The sequence below is a fragment of the Chiloscyllium punctatum genome, chromosome 1 (genome assembly GCF_047496795.1).
Source record: "Chiloscyllium punctatum isolate Juve2018m chromosome 1, sChiPun1.3, whole genome shotgun sequence".
NCBI classification, from domain to species: domain Eukaryota; kingdom Metazoa; phylum Chordata; class Chondrichthyes; order Orectolobiformes; family Hemiscylliidae; genus Chiloscyllium; species Chiloscyllium punctatum.
The window spans coordinates 123,456,172-123,478,949 of record NC_092739.1 but is presented as its reverse complement, the minus strand read 5'-3'; the positions used below and the strand labels follow the sequence as shown (position 1 = coordinate 123,478,949).

Genomic DNA, 22,778 nt, shown 5'->3' with positions numbered 1-22,778 from the left:
AGGTATCCTTTATCGCCAAAATCAAAACAATAAAAACAGCATTTACTATGATATTAAATTTTGTGTAGTGTAGATTAATGTATAACATACCATAAATATGAAAAGCTGAAGTTTTTATAACAGGTTGCAAATATATTATTTTATGGTCTAATGTAGGTTTCACCCAAGCACTCAATATTCCAATGTTATAGCCCCTCTCCACTTAACCCACAGAAACATTGCAATCAGCTCGACTCCACACTGCAGTGCTCTTCCCAACCTGTATCCTTCCAGGCACTTCGAAGCTATCATCGCTCCTTACTGCACTGACTGACTGACTGACTAACTAACTAATAATATAACACCAACTTCACTTTTCACTCTCTGTTTTACCTTAAGATGCTGTATCCTAGAATATTAAGATGCCAGTCTTGTCTCTCTCCTTGAACCATGTCGTTGTAATGGCAACATCACAGTTCCATTGTCAATCTATACCCTTAATTCGTCTGTATTCCTTCTAATACTCCTAGCGTTAAAGTACAGTCTTACTTCCTAACTTTTTTGGGAGATTTAGGGTTATCTTTTAGAAAGCATTTAATCCAATATGGTTTCCTAAAGATTCCTCTTCAATGATGATCTTAATGGTTTGTTCACAATTGCACTTCAGAAAACCAATTTAAATATATTAATGATGTACCTGCCTTTCCTGAGCAGAAGACTTGTATGTGTTAATATCTGCTGTGGTAAACATAGCAATGGTCCTATCAGTGGGTTAGGATCGTATGCCTTGTTTTAATGGTAACACATCCCCAACTTACTCTTTCCTACCTGTCAGGAGGGCAGGTTTTAGTTTTAGATTTTGGTATTTTGTGGACTAGATTCCAATATTGAATTTCAATGTTTTTTTCAATATTTCCTAAATTAGCCTCGATATGTTTGAGGTTTTCACAACGACCAAGTTGTCAGGAACACAGAGATTAGTTAATGAGTTACACATTCATTCCATGGCACCTTTTATTGGATTCATTTTCATTTGTTCATCTGTTGCTTGCTGTCAGTAAAGTTCTCTGAAGCTGACAAGTATTTTTCACTGTGTTCAAAAGCTGAGGAAGTGGCATTTCAATTTCCTGACATTTTCAGAAAGCTGTCAACCGTAAAATTGCATGAAATGGACTGCTGCACCAGTCAGCAATCTCTATTACTTTGAAGTGAGCTTTGATGGATTTTCTGCACATTAAGTAACACCTACAATATAGCAACAGAACCAAGTTCTTTTCGAACTACAGGTCATTCTGCTAAAACTTGCTTTTCGTCAGCATGAATTGGCTATAACATGATTGTCGAATAGTGGACATTGTTTGGGATAATGCGAACTTTCTACTGAACGGGTGTAGCGATTTTCTAGTAGCGATCTTCAACAGTACGATTTCCTATAGCAGTTTTCCATAGCGCGAGGTTGTAGAAGTATACAACTGCCACGTTACAGCAGAAGAACCCATATCTAATTCATGCGAATACTAGACCAGGTCCTGGGCTGATTCCCCCAGCCTGGACTCACAGGGTAGGCCAAAACTCCAGGTCTGCAGCCAGACCCAGTTGCATGGAGGAAGGGAAATGTGGTCTCGGCCCTGGATGGCAGTCTCCTAGTGATGCAGCCTCCTGCTGTGTTAGTCTTCTGGTGTGGCAGCATTGTCCTGGTGTGGCAGTCTTATTCGTCTTTGGTGACTAGATATTCCAGCAGCCCAGCAGGTGGTGACTGTGTCAGCCAGGCATGACAGCCTTCTTCAGTAGAGGCTTCTGGTTGAGTATCTAGCAGCCGAACATTGTGTTTTTTGTCCCAGCTGCGAGTTCAGGGTACACCATCGTTCCTAAATTGTCTTTTCCCAAGCCCAGGAGTTGAATTGTGATGAACTTTGTCTTAATTTTATTTTTTTTTAAATATTACATACGACTTCTGTATTCATGTAGGCTCCATGGTGGGATAACTTATGAAACTTTTCACTACATTTTCGATGTAAAAGTACATGTGACAATAAATTTCTATTCAAGTTATAGCAAGTATGCCAATGCAACAATTATTTAAGAACAAAAATTGGTTTACTTTATTCAAAGAAACAAACTCAATTTACAGAGAATTTGTGAGAATTAAAAACTGAAGCTAGTTAATTAAGGAGCCTAAACAAAAGTAGCTACTATGCTTCATTATGGCCCATTCACAGGCAGGTGAAGAGTCCCCTACAGAGCAAGTAACTCCCACTACGAGCAAGAAACATAAATTACATTGAGGAGGAAAACGTTAAAAGAAATAGAACTTTATCTAATTCAAGTGTCTGAAAATACTGTAATCCTACAGTGACCCAGGATTTTCGGCACAGCTATATAAACGCAATATAATTAAAATCCATGACAACTATAAGCGAGAAAGGAGGTTGCTAAGCCGCTGGCAAGGATATTTGCCTCCTCACTCTCCACAGGAATCGTACCAGAGGATTGGAAGGAGCCAAATGTAGTTCCACTTTTCAAGGGTAATAGGGAAATCCTCGCCAGCGGCTTAACAACCTCCTTTCTCGCTTCTCGGAGCAGCCTAGGATAAATCTGGTCTGGCCCTGGGGACTTATCAATCTTAATGTTTTCCAAAGTTTCCAGCACATAAACTTCATCAATCTTGATCTGGTCAAGACTGTATCCCAGCTCCTCTAAGTTTTCAATTACAACAAGCTCCCTTTCCTTGGTGAAAACCGAAGCAAAAAACTAATTTAGGGCTTCCCCTATCTGCTCAGACTCCATGCACAAGTTCCCTCTGCTAACCCTGATTGGCTCTATCTTCTCCCTGAGCAATCTCTTATTCCTCACGTATGAGTAAAACGCCTTTGGGTTCTCCCCAATCTATCTTGTCAAGCTTTTCTCGTGCCTCCTCCTGGCTCTCCTCAGTCCATTTCTGAGCTCCTTTCTAGCAAGCCTGTAATTCTTTAAAGCCATGCTAGATCCTTGCTTCCTCCACCTTACGTAAGCTGCCTTCTTCCTTTTGACGAGAAGCTCTTCTGTTCTCGTCATCCAAGGTTCCTTAATCTTACCCCCTCTTACCTGTCTCAGAGGAACAAATTTGTGCATCACTCACAACAACTGCTCCTTAAACAGTCTCCACATGTCTGCTGTGCCCTTTCTCACCCACTTAAAACCTTCCCAGAAATCCTTCACTCCTCCCTTGCACCTCTTGGTAAATGGAGGCCCCAATGCCTGAGGTAAGTCTTTTAAACGGTTAGACTCACCTTCCCAGAAGTCCTTCGCTCCTCCCTCGCACCTCTCCTCATTCCTCCCTCGCATCTCTCCTTGCTCCACCCTCTCCCCCCTCACTCTCCCTGCTCGCGCTCTCCTCCCTCACTCTTTCCTTAATCTCAACAACAGTTTAAAAAAAATTCAAAACCAATTCAACAAAATAAGGATAGATTAGATTAGATTCCCTACAGTGTGAAACAGGCCCTTTGGCCCAACAAGTCCACAGTGACCCTCCGAAGAGTAATCCACCCCCCTCTGACGAATGCACCTAACACTATGGGCAATTTAGCATGGCCAATTCACCTGATCTGCACATCTTTGGACTGTGGGAGGAAACCGGAGCACCTGGAGGAAACCCACGCAGACATGGAGAGAATGTGCAAACTCCACACAGACATTCGCCCAAGGCTCGAATCAAACCTGGGACCCTGGTGCTGTGAGGTCAGGTCAGGTGTTCCTGCATGGTGTGGGAGTTGGTAGACCACATTGTGGTTCCCAGTGACGCTGTCTATAGTAAATGTTGCTTTCTAAGGAACTCTGGCTCAGAGTCGATGAGCTTCAAACAGTGCAACACATCAGGGAAGGGGCAAGTTACCTGGACACACTGTTTCAGGAGACAATCACAACTCTTAAACTAACTAATGTGAATTCGGCCAGTGGTCAAAGACAGGAGGGTGTATCTGTGAGTGTGCTAAGTAGAGGGATCCAGGAGGTAGAGTTGCAGGAGCCTCAGACAGATGGTTACCAGACAATAAAGGTGAGGGACAGTGCAGGTGACTATCTTTAAGCGCCAAGGAATTGTATAAAAGTAGTGAAAATTAACAGTACAACAAATTTCAAACCTTTGTATATAAATGCACAAAACATTTGAAACAAAATTGATGAGTTAATAGCACAAATGGAAATAAAGGATATGATTTGGTGGTGATTACGGAAACATGGTTACAATGAGACCTGGTCTGGGAATTGAATTGCAGCACTTTGGAAAGATACACGTAAAGGAAAAGGAAGTGGTGTGGTCTTGCTGGTGAAGAAAGGAATCAGAACTGTAATGAGAAATGACATATGCATAGGAGATCAAGATGTGGAATCAATCTGCGTAGAAACAAGAAATAGGAAAGGGAAGAAGTACTTGGTAGAAGTAATCTGGAGGCCCCTAAACAGTAGTTTTGCTGTGGGGCAGGAAATATCAGAGGCTTACAAGAAAGGTACAGCAATTTTCATGGGTGATTTTTAACATACACGTAGATTGGAAGAATCAAATTGGCAAAGGTTGCCTGGAGGCAGAGTTCATTGAATGTATTAGAGATTGTTTCTTGGAGCAGTATGTTGTCAAACCAACCAGGGAGCAGGCAGTTCTGGATTTGGAATTGTGTTAATTGATGACATCATAGTTAAGGATCCTCGAGGGTGTAGTGATCACAGTATGACAGAATTCAAAATTCAGTTTGGGGCTGAGAAAGTAGTGTTAAACAAAGGAAATTACAGAGGCATGAGGACAGATTTGACCCAGTAGTAGGCAGGAAGGCTAAATGGTAAAACAGCGGATGAGCAATGTCAGATATTTAAGGAGCTACTCAATTCCTCACAACTAAAATATATCCTAGTGAGAAAGAAAAAAGATGGGGGCGGGGGGGGGGGGGGGGGTAAAAAGAGCTATCCATGGTTAAAAAAGGTCAAGGACAATATTAAGTCAAAAACTAAGGTGTACCATTTTACAAATGCCAGTGGCAGGTTGTAAGATTAGGAAACTTTCAAATATAAACAAAAGCTGGTAAACTACAAAAGATACCTAGTACAAAATATCAAAAAGGATAGCAAAAGCTTCTATACTAAGCCGCAAATGTGAATGTTGGTCCCTTGGAAGATGAAACCAGAAAGTTAATAGTGGGGAACACTGAGATGGCAGAGATGCTAAATCAATGTTTGCCTCAGTTTTCACGATGGAGAACAACAGTATCATTCCTATTGGAACAGGCAAGTCAGAGGCAATAGATAAAGTAGAACTTAGAATATCAACATCGATAGGGAAAAGGTACAAAGTAAACTATTAGGATTAAGGACAGACAAATTCCTCCTACATCCTAGGGTATTAACAGAAGTGGCAGTGAAAATAGTAGATTAGATTTAGATTAGATTCCCTAGTGTGGAAACAGGCTTTTCGGCCCAACCAGTCCACACCGACCCTCCGAAGAGTAACCCACGCAGACTGATTTCCCTCTGACTAATGCACCTAACATTAGTAGATCCATTGGTTACAATATTCCAAAATTCCCTAGACACGAGAAAGGTTCCAGTGGATTAGAAAATATAACACCCTCATTCAAAAAAGGAAGGTGGCAAAATGTAAAAAATTACAGACCGTTAATTTAACATCTATTGTTGGGAAAGTGTTAGAATCAATTTTCAAGGAAGCAATAGCAGGACATTTGGAAAGTTAAAACGCTATCCATCAGAGTCAGCATGGTTTTATGAAGGGCAAATCATGTTTGACTAATTTGCTAGAGTTCTTTGAAGATGTAACAAGCAAAGTGAATAATGGGATGCTGTAGATGTAATTTATCTGGACTTCCAGAAGGCATTTGATAAGGTGCCACACAAAAGGTGAATTCACAAGGTTGAATCATATGGGATATGGGGTAATTTATTAGCTTGGATAGATGACTGGCTGATGAACATAAGACAGAGAGTCAAGATAAGTGAGTTTTTTTTCTGGATGGCAAGATCTAACTAGTGGGGTGCCATAGGGTTCGGTCCTTGGACCTCAGCTGTTTACAACCTACGTTAATGACTTGGATACAGGGATAGAAGGCTATATAGCTAAATTTGCACATGACACAAAAATAGGCAGGATGGTAAATTGCAATGACAAATAACTTGGAACAATACACGCAGCACAGGCGCTTCAGCCTTTGATGTTGTGCCACCTGTAGAACCAATCTGAAGCCCATCTAACCTACTATTCCATTTTCATCCATAAGTCTATCCAATGACCATGTAAATGCCCTTAAAGTTGACGAGAAGACCCTTACAAATGGATTTTAGATAGGTTAAGAGAGTGAGCCAAAATGTGGCACATGGAGTTTAACATGGATAAATGTGAAGTCATGCATTTGGGTTAAAAAATGGGAAGATGACCTATTATCTTAATGCGGAGAACTTTACAGTGTTCCAGTGCAGAGGGATCTGGGTGTCCTCGCTCATGAATCACAAAAAACTAGCATGCAGGTAAAGCAGAAAGTAAAGAAAGCAAATGGAATGTTGGTTTTTATAGTTTTAAAGTAACAGAAAATAAAGGTAAGGCAGTATTATTGCAACGATACAATATATTGGTGAGACTGTGCCTAGAATATTGTTACAGGTTTGAAAAGACAGTTGTATTGGAAGCAATTCAGAGGAGATTCACTTGATTGATCCCAGGGATGAGGGGTTTATCCCCCTCATAATAAGAGATTGAATTTAGAAAAATGAAGGGAGATCAAATTCAGGTTTTCAAAGGTATGATAAAGGTGTGGATAAAATAGACGTGGAGTGGATGTTTCCTCTTGTGGACATTCTCGGATGAGAGGTCATAGTCTTAGGATAAGGAGTAACAAATTTAACTTTTGAATCTGTGGAATTTGCTAACCCAAAGTGTAGTGGATGCTGGGGCAGTGAGTAAATTTAAGGAGTCAAACAGACTTTTTAAAACTGCTAAAGGGAGACAAGGTAGGAAAATGGGGATGAGAAGCATCTCAGCCATGATCGAATGGTGAAGGAGACTTGATGGGCCGACTGGCCTAATTCTACTCCTATACCTTACATACTTATGAACGCTATGATTCTGATTTTTGTTCTCAGGTCGGAGGTGCAGAATTGCAACAAATGCTGGTTCATTGACCTTTAAAAATGGCTGCCTGCATATCTATATTTTGATCTGGAGTGCAGACTAGATTGGGAATCAGGCCAGGCAACCTGGAAAGAGCCAAAGATGCTACTGGCTTCCAAACAGGTCATGCTGGAAAGCCTGCCTGGATGCTGGCACTGTACTCAAAGTTCAAAAATAAAAGATTAAAACAGAAAACATTCCACTTATTCTCTTCACTCTCTATGCCCCTTCCATGCCAACCTCTTCCACAAACTCATGGATCCTCACTCAACCCCATACTTCAAATCATTCCCAATGGGCCTTTATAGTTGCTGCTCCACCTCCTTGCCAATACCTTCCTTCTTCTTGCCAACTCACTTATTGTCCACCATGGGCATTAATCATGAGACATCAAGAGAGGAAATAAAGTTACCAGTCTACTAGTGGTACATCCAATAGATGCTTGAACAATTTGCTTGAACAATCCTTTTATAAAAACAAACATTTCACTTCTGATATTTGAGCTGAAATGAGCAATGATAATAGCAAGAAGCCACTTGCGGGAGTGGTGTACAAGCTCCCTAACAGTAACCACATGCTAGGGGCAGAGTATAAAGGAAGAAACGATCTCAAGTTTGCCAGTAAAACCATAAGACCAGAAGATATAGAAGTAGAAATACATCATTCAGCAAATAGAGATTGCTCCTCCAGTTAATCATGGTTAATATGTTTATCAACCCTGTACTGCTGCCTTCTCGTGTAACCCTTGATCCCCTTCCAATCAAGAACCTATCGACCTATCTCTGACTTAAACGAGCTCAATGATTTGGCTTCAACAGTCTGCTGTAGTTAACCGCCTAGGCGAACGTGAGGACTGAAGATGTGGAGATTAGAGTCAAGAGTGTAGTGCTGGAAAAGCACAGCAGGTCAGGCAGCATCCGAGGACCAGAAGAATCGAAATTTCGGGCAAGAGCCCTTCATCAGGAATCTTCATTCAGATCATCTGTCAGGCTCATAATTTGACACAGTTGTGTGCACTGGAAGCTATATATATTTAACACACAAGACCTTGCAGCAATAAAGAAAGAACATATACACAGATGGCATCCCTTCCAACAAAATAGGTGACAGTGATGACCTGACTACTTAGAGTCAACCTATTGAGTTCAAAATGAAAGTGTAGCCTGACAATTAAGTGTCAATTAGCATAATGATATATTCTCCACATCTCCACAGTCAGATTTCTAACAATTGGAGTCCACTTACAAGATAATCAACATGCTCCTCTAATGCAATGTAAATGTTTGCTTTTGTTTAAATTAGTAATCTTGTGAAATGAGTACTTGTTGAAAAGCTTCAACAAATGTTTGTATCGAGGTTCTGTACTGCCAATTTCATATTTTTCAAAAAATTCAAAGAACTGCAGATGCTGGAAATCAGAAACAAAAACCAACATTGCAGCCTTCAGGACTCAATATCAAGTTCAACAATTTTTAGAGCTTGAGTACCTTTCCCATTTCTCCATGTCCTTCCCTCATCCCCACGCATCAGGCCTCATCATCACATGGGCTGCTGCTACACACAACCCATTGTCAGCTGCTAAAATCCCCCATTAGCAACTATTCATTCTCCTAGACTAAGCTTTATCCACTCTTTCGTCTGTCCAACTGTTTTTCTCTCTCTATGGGCTCTGTCTCCACTTAATGTTTACTCCTCAACCCTCCCCTCACCCTATCCTCTATGATCTATGACTCTATAACTTTCATAGCTACCAACAGTGTCTGATGAAAGGACACTTGACTCAAAACGTTGACTTTGATTTCTTGTCACAGATACTGCCAGTGCTGCTGTGGTTTTCCTACTATTTTTCAGGTTATGTATATGGGTATATATTTTAAATAGTATTTCAAATATTTGTTCTTTTCAACTAAGCATTTTTAAAAACATAAATACTGGAGATTCAAGAACAACAAAGTAATTTTGTTTCATGTCTTACCTTTACGGAAAGGTTCAATGAGAACATCAGACTGATTACAAAGCTGCTTCAACACTTTGACTCCTTCTGGTTTCTTCAGATTCAAGGCCACTGAGCGTTTACCTCGACCTAACACGTCAGTTGTAGCCATCCTTGTTCGATCTATGCGTACAACTGTGGCACCAAAATCAGCCAAAATCATTCCACACAAGGGAACAGGTGCTAAACCTGCAAGCTCGATTACACGGATTCCTGCTAGAGCCATTTTGTTTCACTGTGAAAGGAAAACTCTTCTATGTTAATTAAACAATAATAATTATACAAAAATGTGTAAGAACAGCAATTTATCCATTATAATATAAAGAACTTGTCTTCTGTGTTTCTTATTAGTTGAATTTCTGGTATCAACACTTAAGTCCAAATGTTGACAGAAACTGTAAAAGGAGGGGCCAGTAGGTAGTTGGACAATGCCAAGTGAGGATATGTGTGTGTGTGTGTCGGGGGGGGGGGGGGGGGGGGGGGGGAGAGTTGCAGGAAATATGAACAACCCATTTTGCATTTAATGACAATGCCTCATTATAATTTTGTCTTTCTTCTGACTGATAGGACGAGCAATAAAGAAATCATAGGCTTTCTTCAACAGACTGGATCTAAGATTTAAATTCAAATCAAACTCTTCACTGCGCTGCAGGAGCCCAAATTAAGTATGATTGCAGAGTATCCGGCTTCTCTAAGACTTGCAATTCCAGACTTTTCCACCATTTACAACTTCTACCAAAAACTAATCCAACAAAGCCTCAATAAGTACACTTACCCTTTCCTCTCAGATACCACTTTTAAAAATTCTGATAAGAGTAAAAACCTGACATGTTGACTTTTATTCTCAACAGCAATGCTAACTTCCCTGCTCATTGCTATCAGAATTATAGAATTTCAACAGTGTGGAAACAGGCCATTCAACCAAACAGGTCCACACCAACCCCCTGAAGAGCATCCCACCCAGATCCATCCCCTATTCTCTCCCTTTCATCCTGTATTTCCCATGGTTAATCCACCTACCTATACATCCCTGAACACTACAGCCAATCCACCTAACTTGCACATCTTTGGACTGTGAGAGGAAACCAGAGCACTTAACAGAAAACCATGCAGACAGGGGGAGAACATGCAAACTCCACACAGTCACCTGAGATTGGAATTGAACCCAGGGCCCTGGTGCTGTAAGGCAGCAGTGCTGGCGACTAAGCCACCACGTAGCATGGCATTTGATTCAGAATTTTAGCAGCTCTAGTTTTATACTTTTGTCACTTTTTTTTCCCCCACAAACTTCTAACAATGCCAATGATTTTTAATAAGTACTTTGTTTACACAAATGTCAAATGTCTAATTAGGAAAAGCCTAGTACCACAACACAACAGTATCAAAAATGGATGAAACTAAATGTACTGAATATTTAGTCATCTGTTCCATATTTTGGTCCACTAAGAGATTCCATTATTTTGTAAATTTGTCTCTGATTTTGGAGGTTGAAATTTTACAGTATCTATAGTTGCAATTATTTGGAGCAATCAAAATTCTGTTCTCAACAAAGCCATCTCTTTCAAAATTGCAAAATTCAGTCCCTCAGGCAACATATTGCTTGGGAATTAAAGTCCACTTCTTCTTCTAGTAACTTATTTTGAGTTAATGTGAAGGATAAGTTAAGTATCCTGGAAAATGCCCAAATGTTTGGCATTGCTAAATGGTAATGCTTTAAGTTCCCTGTCCAATTCTCTGACCCCGTCTCCCAGCTAGTTATATTGCTAATCTAAGTTCTCCAGTGGGCAGGAACTTGCACAATAGTTTTGAGAGATAATTAATCTCAATTCACATTAGCATTCCATCTTTTGAAAAGCATCATGTGGCAGTTGATGGCAACAACATGAATATCATAGAAGCATAATGTGGAGAGAAAGTGAATGCTACTCTCCAGGATGTTGCCTGGGATGAAGAGACTTGGGTTGATTACCAGAGGAGAAGCACAGGAGGCTGAGCAGAAATCTGGTTGAGGTATACAAAACTTAGACATTTATTGGGTATATCGCAAGGATCTTTTTCCATGCCAGACATGTCTAAGACCAGAGGGCATAAGTTTAAGGTGAGGGGTAAGAGGTTCAGATGAGGTCTGAGGATTTTTTTTAACCCAAAGGGTAGAAGAAAAACGGAATGCTCTCCTGAGGGGTAGTGGAGGCATGTACTCTTGCAACATTAAAGAAGCACCTGGATGGGCACTTAATATGCCAGGGCACAGTAGGCTATGGACCAAGTGCAGGTAAATGGGATTAACATTAATTTGGTGTTTGTTGGTCATCATAGACACAGTGGCCCAAAGGGCCAGTTTCTATGCTGTATGACTCTATGACCTAGCATACAAAGCAACTTGCAATTTCTTCACCTACAACCTAAGAACATCACCTCAAATTTTAACCATAATTTAAGATGTAAGTATACCCATAACCCACTGCATTTTCACTGATGTACAGCTAGTTATATGAGTGTACATACCTGTCTGTTTGGGTTCATATCATTACAATCAACCATGATTAGATTACATTTTGCATGAACAGTGCATTTCATACTACTTGCCTACCCATACAGATTTAGGTTTAAAAGTTGTTCATTCAGCAGTTACCTGCAAGTTAAATCAATAGGGCAAACAACCATGTATCTCTTTAACCAATCAAAATGAAGGATGCCTACATTAGTAGAACAAGAAGGACTTGAAAATTAGAAGAGGATAAATGTAAATCCAATCAGGTTCAGCAATAAATGAACTGAATTTAATTAATCTAAAAACAGCTCCTGATCCTTGTATGTCCAGACCACAAAACTGTTTGCAATCCAGTGCTGACAATACTGAAACTGATATTCTCACATTGACAGTAGGTATTGTTTACCACTTACTAAGCACCTGAATACAAAACATTTTAAAAGAATTAACAGCAGCAGTAATTCATAAACTCTTTGAATCTTGGATTTTGCATCGTTAAATGCCGTTTGTTAAATGCAGTGGGGGTCCTAAATTGATGCCCCCAGGCCTATTCATATTAAAATTCAATGGATAGACAAGTTATGGCCAGATGAGGAGCAGTAAGATGACTCCTCTCTCTGTCTCAAACTTACATTGATTATAGCAGAGTTTAACTGTTAAAAGAATGAGATATTGTCAATTCAATTATCTACTTAACTACACATAGCTCAGTATATAAAAAATAAGTCAGCCAGATTCTTTGAATGAACAAATAAGGAGTTAGTTTTATTGCTAAATCACACTCAGGCAAAGATATAGAAAATTATTGAAATTTCAACACATCCCATTTTCTATGTCACGCACACACAAGCAGACATAAACGCAAGTTGCAAGGTTGCACAGGGATAGATTAATAGAAATTAAACTTCATAAGTAAAAGAAACATACAATCAGAAATTCCTTTGCTGATCTAGTGCGCTGGTTTGAAGATGCAAATGCTTATTTAGGGTTGTTCTCCAGGACACAGTGGTGTTAAATTGACACCTTGCAGTAAAAACCAGTTTGTCACTCGTTCTGCGAAGACAGCCTTGTTGGTTCTGCCTGGTAGCGCCTGGTCCCGCCTTTTCTACTCTTGACACTCAAATGATTAGCTGTCAAACCTGTAAAACCATGACTCCAAATAAGGAATTATCGTTATTGCATCAGGTTGTTGGGTTTCCTCACTGGCTGTTAAACATTCTATAGATCAAAATTGGTTACTGAGAGATATCATCAATTAGTCTCTTGTATTGTGTTAACCAATGTGATAGTCAAGGTGACTAAATATTAATACCTCAGCTATTAACTTTGTTATGAATATCTAACTCATAATCCATGAAATCTAGTTAGAATGTAACTTAGTTTTAATGCAACAGAAGCATGTGAAAGCATTATTTTAAAAGGCTGAGGTCATGTAGCCTTATGACGGAGTTGTCTTACCTCTTCATTATCCTTGAAGACAGTGGGTGCTGGGCTGGGGCAGGGGTCTCATTTCAGATTTTCCTTTACTCTGGGGGCTGATGAACAAATTTAGGAATAATAAAGTTTGCTAAATAAAGCAAATTCAATTTCAAGGAAAAAAATTCCAAAGGTATGAACTGACAAATTTATATGAGTAACCAACTCAGGAGAAGAGATTTAACTATGAACATGTGAGCAGTTGTTGAGGCATTCTGAGTCAGAAAAGCGCACTAAACACTCCAAGGGTTAGATCCTCACAAGTGAAGAACTGGAACCCCCTGCAAAGAAGGAAACATTCTGCAAGCATTCTAATGAGATTTAACAAGACCAACAGTGTCGCCATTGTCTGAGTGGGATCTGGCTTGACTGCATCAGCAATTTAAAATGCAGTCCACATACTGTTGGTAAACCACAGTGCTGATGGGGAGGGAATTTCAGGATTTTGACCCAACAACTCTGAAGGAACACCAATACGTTTTCAAGACAGGGTAGTGAATGGCTTGGAAGGCAATGTGAAGACTTATTTTGGTATTCAATGCAATCTTCCCACTTACTTCCTTGCCACTGGTTCTTCTAACCCTTCTATTCATTCAAAGTTTGTGAAAAGATTTGTAGCTCGGGTGCTCGTTGTTGTGGTTCTGTTTGCCAAGCTGGGAATTTGTGTTGCAGATGTTTCGTCCCCTGTCTAGGTGACATCCTCAGTGCTTGGGAGCCTCCTGTGAAGTGCTTCTGTGATCTTTCCTCTGGCATTTGTAGTGGTTTGAATCTGCCGCTTCCGGTTTTGGATTAGTGGTGCTGGAAGAGCACAGCAGTTCAGGCAGCATCTGAGGAGCAGCAAAATCGACGTTTCAGGCAAAAGCCCTTCATCAGGAATAAAGGCAGAGAGCCTGAAGCGTGGAGAGATAAGCTAGAGGAGGGTGGGGGTGGGGAGAAAGTAGCATGGTGCAGTGGGAGAGGGACTCCCTGAGATTCTTGTAGAGAGAGGAGGAAAACTTCTTCAAGGCAGGCATCCTTGCAAGAGGATTCGCAGTAGGGTTAAAATCAACTAGGTAAAAACAATGACTGCAGATGCTGGAAACCCGATTTTGGATTAGTGGAGCTGGAAGAGCATAGCAGTTCTGCCGCTTCCGGTTGTCAATTCCGTTGCAGTGGCCGGTATATTGGGTCAAGGTCGATGTGCTTATTGATTGAATCTGTGGATGAATGCTATGCCTCTAGGAATTCCCTGGCTGTTCTCTGTTTAGCTTGTCCTATAATAGTAGTGTTGTCCCACTATAGAGGGAACTATGATGCAAATTATTTTCAGCCATTTTAAGTTTTAGTCAGAGCTCTTGGTTTCAGTTAAAAGCTGCCTTTCTGAAATGTCCATTTGTATACAAAACAGCTATTAAAATTAGGATTTAATATTCCATAAAACACATCTTCAGAACAGCCACTTACTCATAGAATCTGTTAAGTTCTCATAAAATCAATACTACAGGCTTAGATAGAGTGGAGGGGAGTCCTGCAATTTAATTTTTAGAAGGAATAGCATTTCCAATTTTTTGAAGCAGTGATCAAGGCTGTACTGAGTCTATGAATTTTTCATTATGATACAAAAGATTTTAGGTTCACAAACAGAAGACAGCATCACATATCAAGATAATATTAGCAATAAAGCAGTCATTTATATATATTGCTGTTCATGATCCATGAATGTTTTAAAGCACTTTACAAAGAGGTATTGTTTGAAATGCAGTCTCTGTTGTAATGTCAAATAGGCTCCAGAATGTGATCTATTTACTTTAGATCAGTACAGGGAGATGAATGAAAAGATGTCAGTAAAAATAATTAAAGAGCTGGATGATTAAAAGATCTTAATAATGTGGGCAGAATCAGGAAAAGGAGTTTAAATTGTCTAAGAGTTGAAATAAATTGAATACTATGCAATTCTTGTCCCAGACAATTGAGATACTTTGGGAACACATTGTCAGTTGGTACTGAGTACACAGTATCCTTAAAGAGGGATCTAGATCAATTACCCACTCTGGGAGAGTAAGGTTTGTGGAAGAGCAGTGCTCAGGTTAGGGAAGTAGTCTGTAGCCATCATAATGGTTATGATCTAGCAAACGTGGTATTGGGTAGACCTGATGGGCAGGCAGATCTTTCTCGACAATAGTTTTGTATGTTCATAGGATTATAAGGCAAGAAAGCTACGTAGCAATTACTGAATTACAAAATTCATGTCAAGAACAAAGTGTGGAAGTTATTATTGGTGATTACCAAACGTTTGTCTCATCATATGATAATATCAGCTAATTAAATTGTCAATTGTATAGCTTTTCAGCATAAAATGCCTGTTAAGATAGAATATCATTTTATTAGAAAAAGTAATGACCAGGGTAATGGATCACCAGTACATAATAATGCATCATTATAGTCCAAAACCCAATTTGATGGTGGATATTCACTCATATGAGGTAGTAATGGATTAGAAAATACAGCATAGAGTTTACAGCAAAAAGGTAAGTCTGTACAAATGGTTTTATGCACTTTTTTTAACGCACTACTCAATCCTTCTCCCACCTCTCTTCAACTAATTGTATCAGCACAACCATAATTTTTTTGATTCCTCATGTTACCTACCTAACCTCCCCTTAAAAGCAATTATGCTATTTATCATATAGTGTAGCTGAGGAAAAATTCCATATTATGACAACTGTTGCAATCATACAGTGTATTTGCAAAGTGGTTAGTGAACTGTAAATTAACACAGTTCACTTACACTCTTTTAGTTTGTGATTTTTCAAAGTTTAGCTTGAAATAAGATCAAAGGTTAGCTTATTGTACAATTATTATCGAAGGTTATGAAGTAAAAATGCGACAAAGCTATGAAATAAAACAAAGGATCGACAACAACATATTTAAGGAAACAAATCAGCCATCCTGCCTGCTAAGTACCATCTACCACAACCCCTCAAGCTGATAGATTAGTACACCTGCATGTTGAACACCACTTGGAGGAAACACAGAAAATGACAAGGACCTAAAATATGCTCTGACTGGGAGACTTCAATGCTCAGTGGGTGAGCAACACCACTGATGATCAAGCTGGCTGGGTCTTAAAAGGACGCAATCCTAGTCTGGGTCTGCAGAAAGTGGTGAGGAAAAACAAGTGGGAAAAATCTATTTTATCTTGTCCTCACCAAACCATCCAACACTGATAAATCCATGCATGACTGAATCAGTACAAATAATCACTACGCAATCTTTTTGGAGACAACGTCCTATCTTCAAATTGAGAATACCCTCCATTTGTTTTACAGCAGCAACACTGCAAAATTGGATAGAGGTCAAAGAGATGTCGCAAGTCAAAAAGTTCTAGCACACCAAAACTAGGAATCCATGAGACACTATTGTAAATCAACAGAATGTTTTCATCCACAATCTTTAATCTCATGGCTCAGCATATGCCCAATTCTACCATTAAAATGAAACTGGGAAATCAAACCTGGTTCAATGAAGAATGCAAGATGGCACGCCATGAACAGCACAGGGCTTAGCTGAAAATTTGGCATCAATCTGCTGAAGCTATAACCCAGGACTACTTGCATGCAGAACAGCAGAAGCAGCTCGCAATTGACAGCACTGAGTAATCCCAAAACCAATGGATCAGGTCTAAATTTTATAATCCTGTCACATCCAGTCAGGAAAAGTGGTGGATATTTAAAAGACTAACAAGGGCTGGAGGGGTTCCATAAATAACCCATTCGTCAACAATGAAGAAGCCCAGCAAAAGACTAGGTAATATAAACACACAGAAGGCCAGAGATGGTTTCCTTACACAACTGAAGCTGGTTTGAACGGAGAGATAACGTTGGATTAATGTTCAGCAGTTCATCCACACGATCACCTCAACGAGTTCTCATGAAAATGATAGTCTGAGAATTAAACTTTGCTAAAAGGAGACCAGAAATCAAAACTTTTTGCGTTGCACTCACCAGAACAAAGCAAAGAAACAAACTTGCAAAGAGACACCATGTTATACAGCATTAGACACTGACATTAGAAATGTCAAAGCCAAGAGGAATAAAGAAAATATTATGATGCCAGGACAGAGCATTGAATTAGCAGATCTTGAGGCAATGAAGCAAAATTACTTCGGAAATCAGTTACCAAATAAATAAGAGCAGGAAAGTTAAAAAAAGCCCAAAAGCCAACATTGAAATATACAAAAATATCCAACTTCCCAAAGGAACAACTCATCACAACCTCCCCGAGATCCCCAACATCACAGATACTTGTTTTCAGCAAATTTGATTCATGCCCTGTGATATCAAGAAATGGCTGAACACTTCAAAGGTTATAGGTACTGATGAAAATCTGGCATTTGTACTGAAGATTCCTGTTACAGGACTAGCCTCATTCCCAGCCAAGCTGATCCAGTACAGTTCCAACACTGGTATCTACTCAACAATTTTGAAAATTAAGCAGGTATGCCTGGAGCACAAAAAAGCAATCACATCCCGTTCAAATAATTAATGTCGCATCAGTCTACTTTTGATTATCAAAGTGATGGAAGAAGTTGTGCATAAGTACTTGCAATAGAATAATATGCTCTCTGCTGCTCAGTTTGGGTTCCATGAGGGCCTCTCAGCTCCCAGTCTCATTACAGTCTTGGTTCAAACATGGACAAAAGTATTAAGCTACAGACTTTCCTTCCTGTCAAGGCAACACTTCGATTCTGACATGTAAACATTGATTCTTATAAAATATTTAAGGTAATTTTAAATAACACTGCTCCTTCAATATGCAACTTTTAACATAAAATCTTCACAACAGAACGAACGTGATGATGGTATTAAACTTCAAGAAGTTAGAAGCATCCTGGTAGAATGGATGGATAAGTAACAGATGAAACTGAATGAACTGAAGTGATTTATTTTGGCAGGAAGAACAGGGGAATTGCATTAAACTTGGGTACATATTTCAAACAGATAGTGGGCAGAAATACCTGGCAGTATACATTTAAATATCATTGTTGGTAACAGGCCAGGCTGAGAGAGCAGTTATTAAAGCAGAACATGGGGCAGTTTATTTCGGCCTGAGAAGAGATTTATTCACTCAGAAGTGGTCAATCTTTAGAATACCCCACTCCAGTGAACTGGGGATGCTCAGTTATCAGGTATGTTCAAGCTGAGATTAACAGGTTTCTGGATATTATAAACATCAACTGGTATGGTCCTGAAATACAAGATCAATCAGGATCTTGTTATATGGCAGAATGGGCACAACGGACTAAATAGCCTATTCCTGCCCCTATTTCTTACATTTTTAAAGCATATGGGTTCGTGGGCTTAATAAACTGGGGCAAAAACATATAAGTAAGGTAGGTATTATTAATGTATAGAAAACATTGATTCGGCCAGAAATTCATTAGTCATTTGTTAACATTGTGTTGGAGGTTGACATATTATCAATTATTTTGTTCCAAACCCTTTTCAAGTAACAAATTTTAAATTTACTGTATCCAATTTAAATGATTTATCATCTAATTACAGTATTTTTACAATTTAATTATTTACTTTACAACCTTGTTACTATACTTCAACTCTAACAACCTAATCAATTTTTGTTGTTTCTCTTTGCTGTATTTTAACTTTGTTTATAATCGCATGTTACCTTCTAGCTATGCATATTTTACAACCTGTTTAAGTTATAATAATTTTATCAATAATGAAACATCGATGTTCACTTATCTCCTCTGATATGTTTGCACATCCTATGAACAAAGTATAATTTTATACAATAAGTGGGTTCAGAAAAATATCTGAATCAAAGTAGGAAGCTTATTCTTGCTCAGGATTGTAAAGTTTGCTTAGCATAACATAAGTAAATTTTGATAGCTGTATTGAGTATGTTCCTCAATAAAACTGATGACAATTGAAGTACACATCTCTCATGGCCATTCATTTCGCCATCTCCGGTAATTTCGCTGACCAGTAATCATACTGAATAAGTAAATATGAAAATGAGGAAATATTAAACAGAATCAGAAAATTGTTTGCAGATTTCTCAGCAGACCTGACAAGACAGGAGTCCTATCACCTTAACAGCAAAGACAATAAAAGTTAAATATGTAACTACTAGTTCAAATAAGAAAGCATTCTTGCAGCTATTGGTGATGTCAGAAACACTTAGGGATTTCACGGATTTCCAACTTTACATTCTAATGGTAGATCATGGTCTCTGGGTCAGCAGATTTAACTTTGTTGTAATTACCATTTACCACTGTCTTCTATATATCTGCTATTTAATTCTTATGTGTAATTATTATGAAGGTCTTAGAATTTAAAAAGTAAATCGCCAATTATGATCAGTGCCATGCCACCTACTTCCTGAAGTCCATCTTTCTAGATATACTTGCAGCAAACTCTGATACCAAATTATGGAAAACTGAGCTGGATGCTACTTGGAGTCATAGAGATGTACAACACGGAAACAGACTGTACGGTCCAACTCCTCTATGCCAACTTGAGGTTTCCTTCTCAATCGACACAACTGCAATTCCACCCAGCCTATTCTGAGACATAATTGTCCTCAGGTTGTTCTTTATCATTTTTTATTTGGAAAATCTTTGCTCTTCTGAAGCCACTGTAAATGGTGCAAAATCTTGTGAGCTATTGGTATGTTTCAGAAGGAACTGTTAATGTTTTAAGGAACTGAAGGGCTTGAAGTGTTCCTTTACAGATTTTCATCGTGCCCAAAGCTCAGAGGAAATGACTGCACCATTGATATTGTGAGATTCTCTGCCAGACACTGCACTGATTGTTTATGTTTTTTCTGGGAGTTTCGTCACATCATATCAATAACTGAAATTGTCACATATCCTTGCATTTGTTCAAATCATGTGATCAATGACTTAACAGTCTGATGTACAATGACTAGAAAGTCTCAAAACCTTTCTTGGATGATTTCTCCAACTCAGTCATTTCTCTTTTGTTTCACACATTCTCGGAATTTTGGTTCAACGTTCATTCCAGCTGCTACTTCTGTTGCTCTGTTCATGGCATATAAATAAATATATATACCAATTCATTGTACTGTCATGTCTTTAGACATACAATTTTGCCAGATTTCCACATCAGGGTTAAGTTGTAGTAGTCACATGAAGTAAAAAAAAGATGGTATTTTGAGTTAAAGATGCATGCCTGAATGTTTCATGGCTGGGCCATGTGTTCTTCATCTACAAGGCACAGTACAAGAGTGTGATGAAAAACCCACCATTTATCTGTGTGAGTGCAGCTCCAACAACCTTCAAAAGATTTCATACATCCAGGACAAAGCAGCTCACTTAACTGGCACCACATCCACAAGCGTTCAGTACCACCATTACTAACACTCAGCAGCAGTATGTGTCATAAACAACAAATACAGTGAATATTGGAGAAACTCAGCAGAGTGGGAGCCTCTGTGAAGAGAAAGGGTTAATGTTTCAAGTCTAGCCTAAGTCTTCCTCAGAACTGGATTTACGTGTACTAGCTGAAAGATGCACTGCAAAAATTCACCAAGGATCTTCAAACAAACCCATGAGCAATACCACTGAGATAGCAAAACATAGTTGGGAAAATCACCACCTACAAGTTCTCCTTCAACCCATTCACCATTCCTTCATGTTGACAGATTAAAATCCTGGAACTCCTTTCTTAACAACATTGTGGGTCTACTTACACCAAATAGACTGCAAAAATTAAAAAGGCAGTTCATTCCCACCATCTCGAATACAATTAGCAATGGACAATAAATGGTGGCCCTGTCAGTGATGCCAACATCCATGAATGAATAAAAAAAGCTCTAAACATTGACATAGGACATCAGATCATGGTACCCTTCATGAACAACTGCCAAGTATCTTTTGTATCTTCACCTGTTCAATACTGTAAGACTATAAGATATCAGTGCAGAATTAGACCACATGGCCAGTAGAGTCTCCCCATTTGATTGTGGCTAATATGTTCTCAACCATATTCTCCTGCCTTCTCCTCATAACCTTGGTGATTCAGTGGTTAGCACTGCTGCCTCACAGCACCAGGGACCTGGTTTCCATTCCAGCCTCATGTGTCTTTGTCGAGTTTGCACATTTTTCCCATGTCTGCATGGGTTTCTTCTGGGCGCTCCGGTTTCCTGGATTGGCCATGGTAAATATGGTGTCCAAGAATGTGCAGGCTAGGTGGACTAGCCCTGGTAAATGAAGCATTATGAGAAGAGGGTTCGGGGTGGGTCTGGTTCTGGTTCCACACTGTAGCGATTCTATGCCTCTATGATAACCCTTGATGCCTATGCTAATCAAGAACCTATCTCTGTCTTAAATACACTCAATGATTTGGCCTCCACAACCTTTTGTGGCAATGAGTTCCACAGATTCATCACCCTCTGGCTGTGGAAACCCCTCCTCATCTTAGTTCTAAAGGGTTGTCTCTTCACCTCAAGGCTGTGTTCTTGGAACCTAGTCTCTCCTACTAGTGGAAACACCTTCTTCACATGCATTCCATCCAGGCCTCTCAGAATTCTATAAGTTTCAATGAGATTCCCCTCCACTCATCCATCTAAACTCCATTCAGCATAGATGCAGAATCCTCAACTGTTCTTTATATAACAAACACTTAAATCCTGAGATCATCCTGATGAATCTCCTCTGGACACAGCACATTTTTTCTTACACCAAATCACCCTCTGATGTGAAGGGTAAAATATGGTTTCCAAAAAAAAATAAAACATGCTTGATGCAATTTCTTGCAGGATCGCCTAAAATTCAATGTTACAAACCATGGCTTAAGTAGAGGACTATGGAAGTAAGCTATAAAACTGATCAGTTCGCTGCTGAATCTGAAAACGGAAAATCTAAGACTTTGGGAAGAGAAACATAAGGGAGACCTAATTCACATTCCAAGTGTTTAACACCATGTAGTTAAAAATCACACAATACCAGGTTATCGTCCAAGAGGTTTATTTGCAAGGCTATCTTTGAAGCGCTGCTCCTTCATCAGGTAGTTAGTGGGGCAGGATCATAAATACTTCCAAATAAACTGTTGGACTACAACCTGGTGTTGGATGATTTTTAACTTTGTGCACCCCAGTCCAACACTGGCACCTCTTCATCGTACCGCCATGTAGTTGGTGCTTCTTATTTTTCCTGAGAGGCGTTATGAACCCTGGTTTATGGTGATTCTGCTATCTGACATTTCCAACATTAAGGGAAGATTCACTGTTCCAACATCGAACCGCAGCTATCCAGGAACTCACTCACTCACTCACTCACCCTGACCCTCCAGCTGCCGACTCTACATACCCAGCACGAGCTGCGGATGAGGCCTCACGGAAACACCAGCTGAACGACCCGCCCCCACCCGCCCCCTCCGCCAACGGTCGGCTCCAGGCCCCGCCCCCCAACTGCAAAACTCCCGCTCCACCCCCAATGGTCATGGCCCCGCCCCTCGAGACGAATTCGCAACCCCGGCATCCCCCTTTCCCTCCTCCAGCGCTCTTGGCTTCACCTTCCCCCCCCCCCGCGATTGTGGCCCCGCCCACTTGCGCTCACGGCTCCACCCCCCCTAACCCCGCCCCCAGCCCCGTCTCCCCGAGAACAAACCCCACCCCCGACCCGCCTCCTCGGTCCCGACCCCGCCCCTCGAGACTTGGCTCCGAACCCCAGC

General features: G+C 39.9%; 1 protein-coding gene across 1 annotated transcript in view; it reads right to left on the bottom strand.

Moving 5' to 3' along the window:
• The window catches only part of amacr (alpha-methylacyl-CoA racemase), an 81,735-nt gene extending 59,282 nt beyond the window's left edge, over positions 1-22,453 (bottom strand). The window contains exons 1-2 of the mRNA XM_072573386.1: positions 22,385-22,453; positions 9,099-9,351 (exon numbers count right to left, since the gene is read on the bottom strand). Of these exons, the coding sequence (XP_072429487.1) occupies positions 9,099-9,342 (244 nt within the window). The 5' untranslated portion in view covers positions 9,343-9,351; positions 22,385-22,453. The remainder of the gene's footprint in view (positions 1-9,098; positions 9,352-22,384) is intronic.
• Positions 22,454-22,778: the final 325 nt, after the last annotated feature.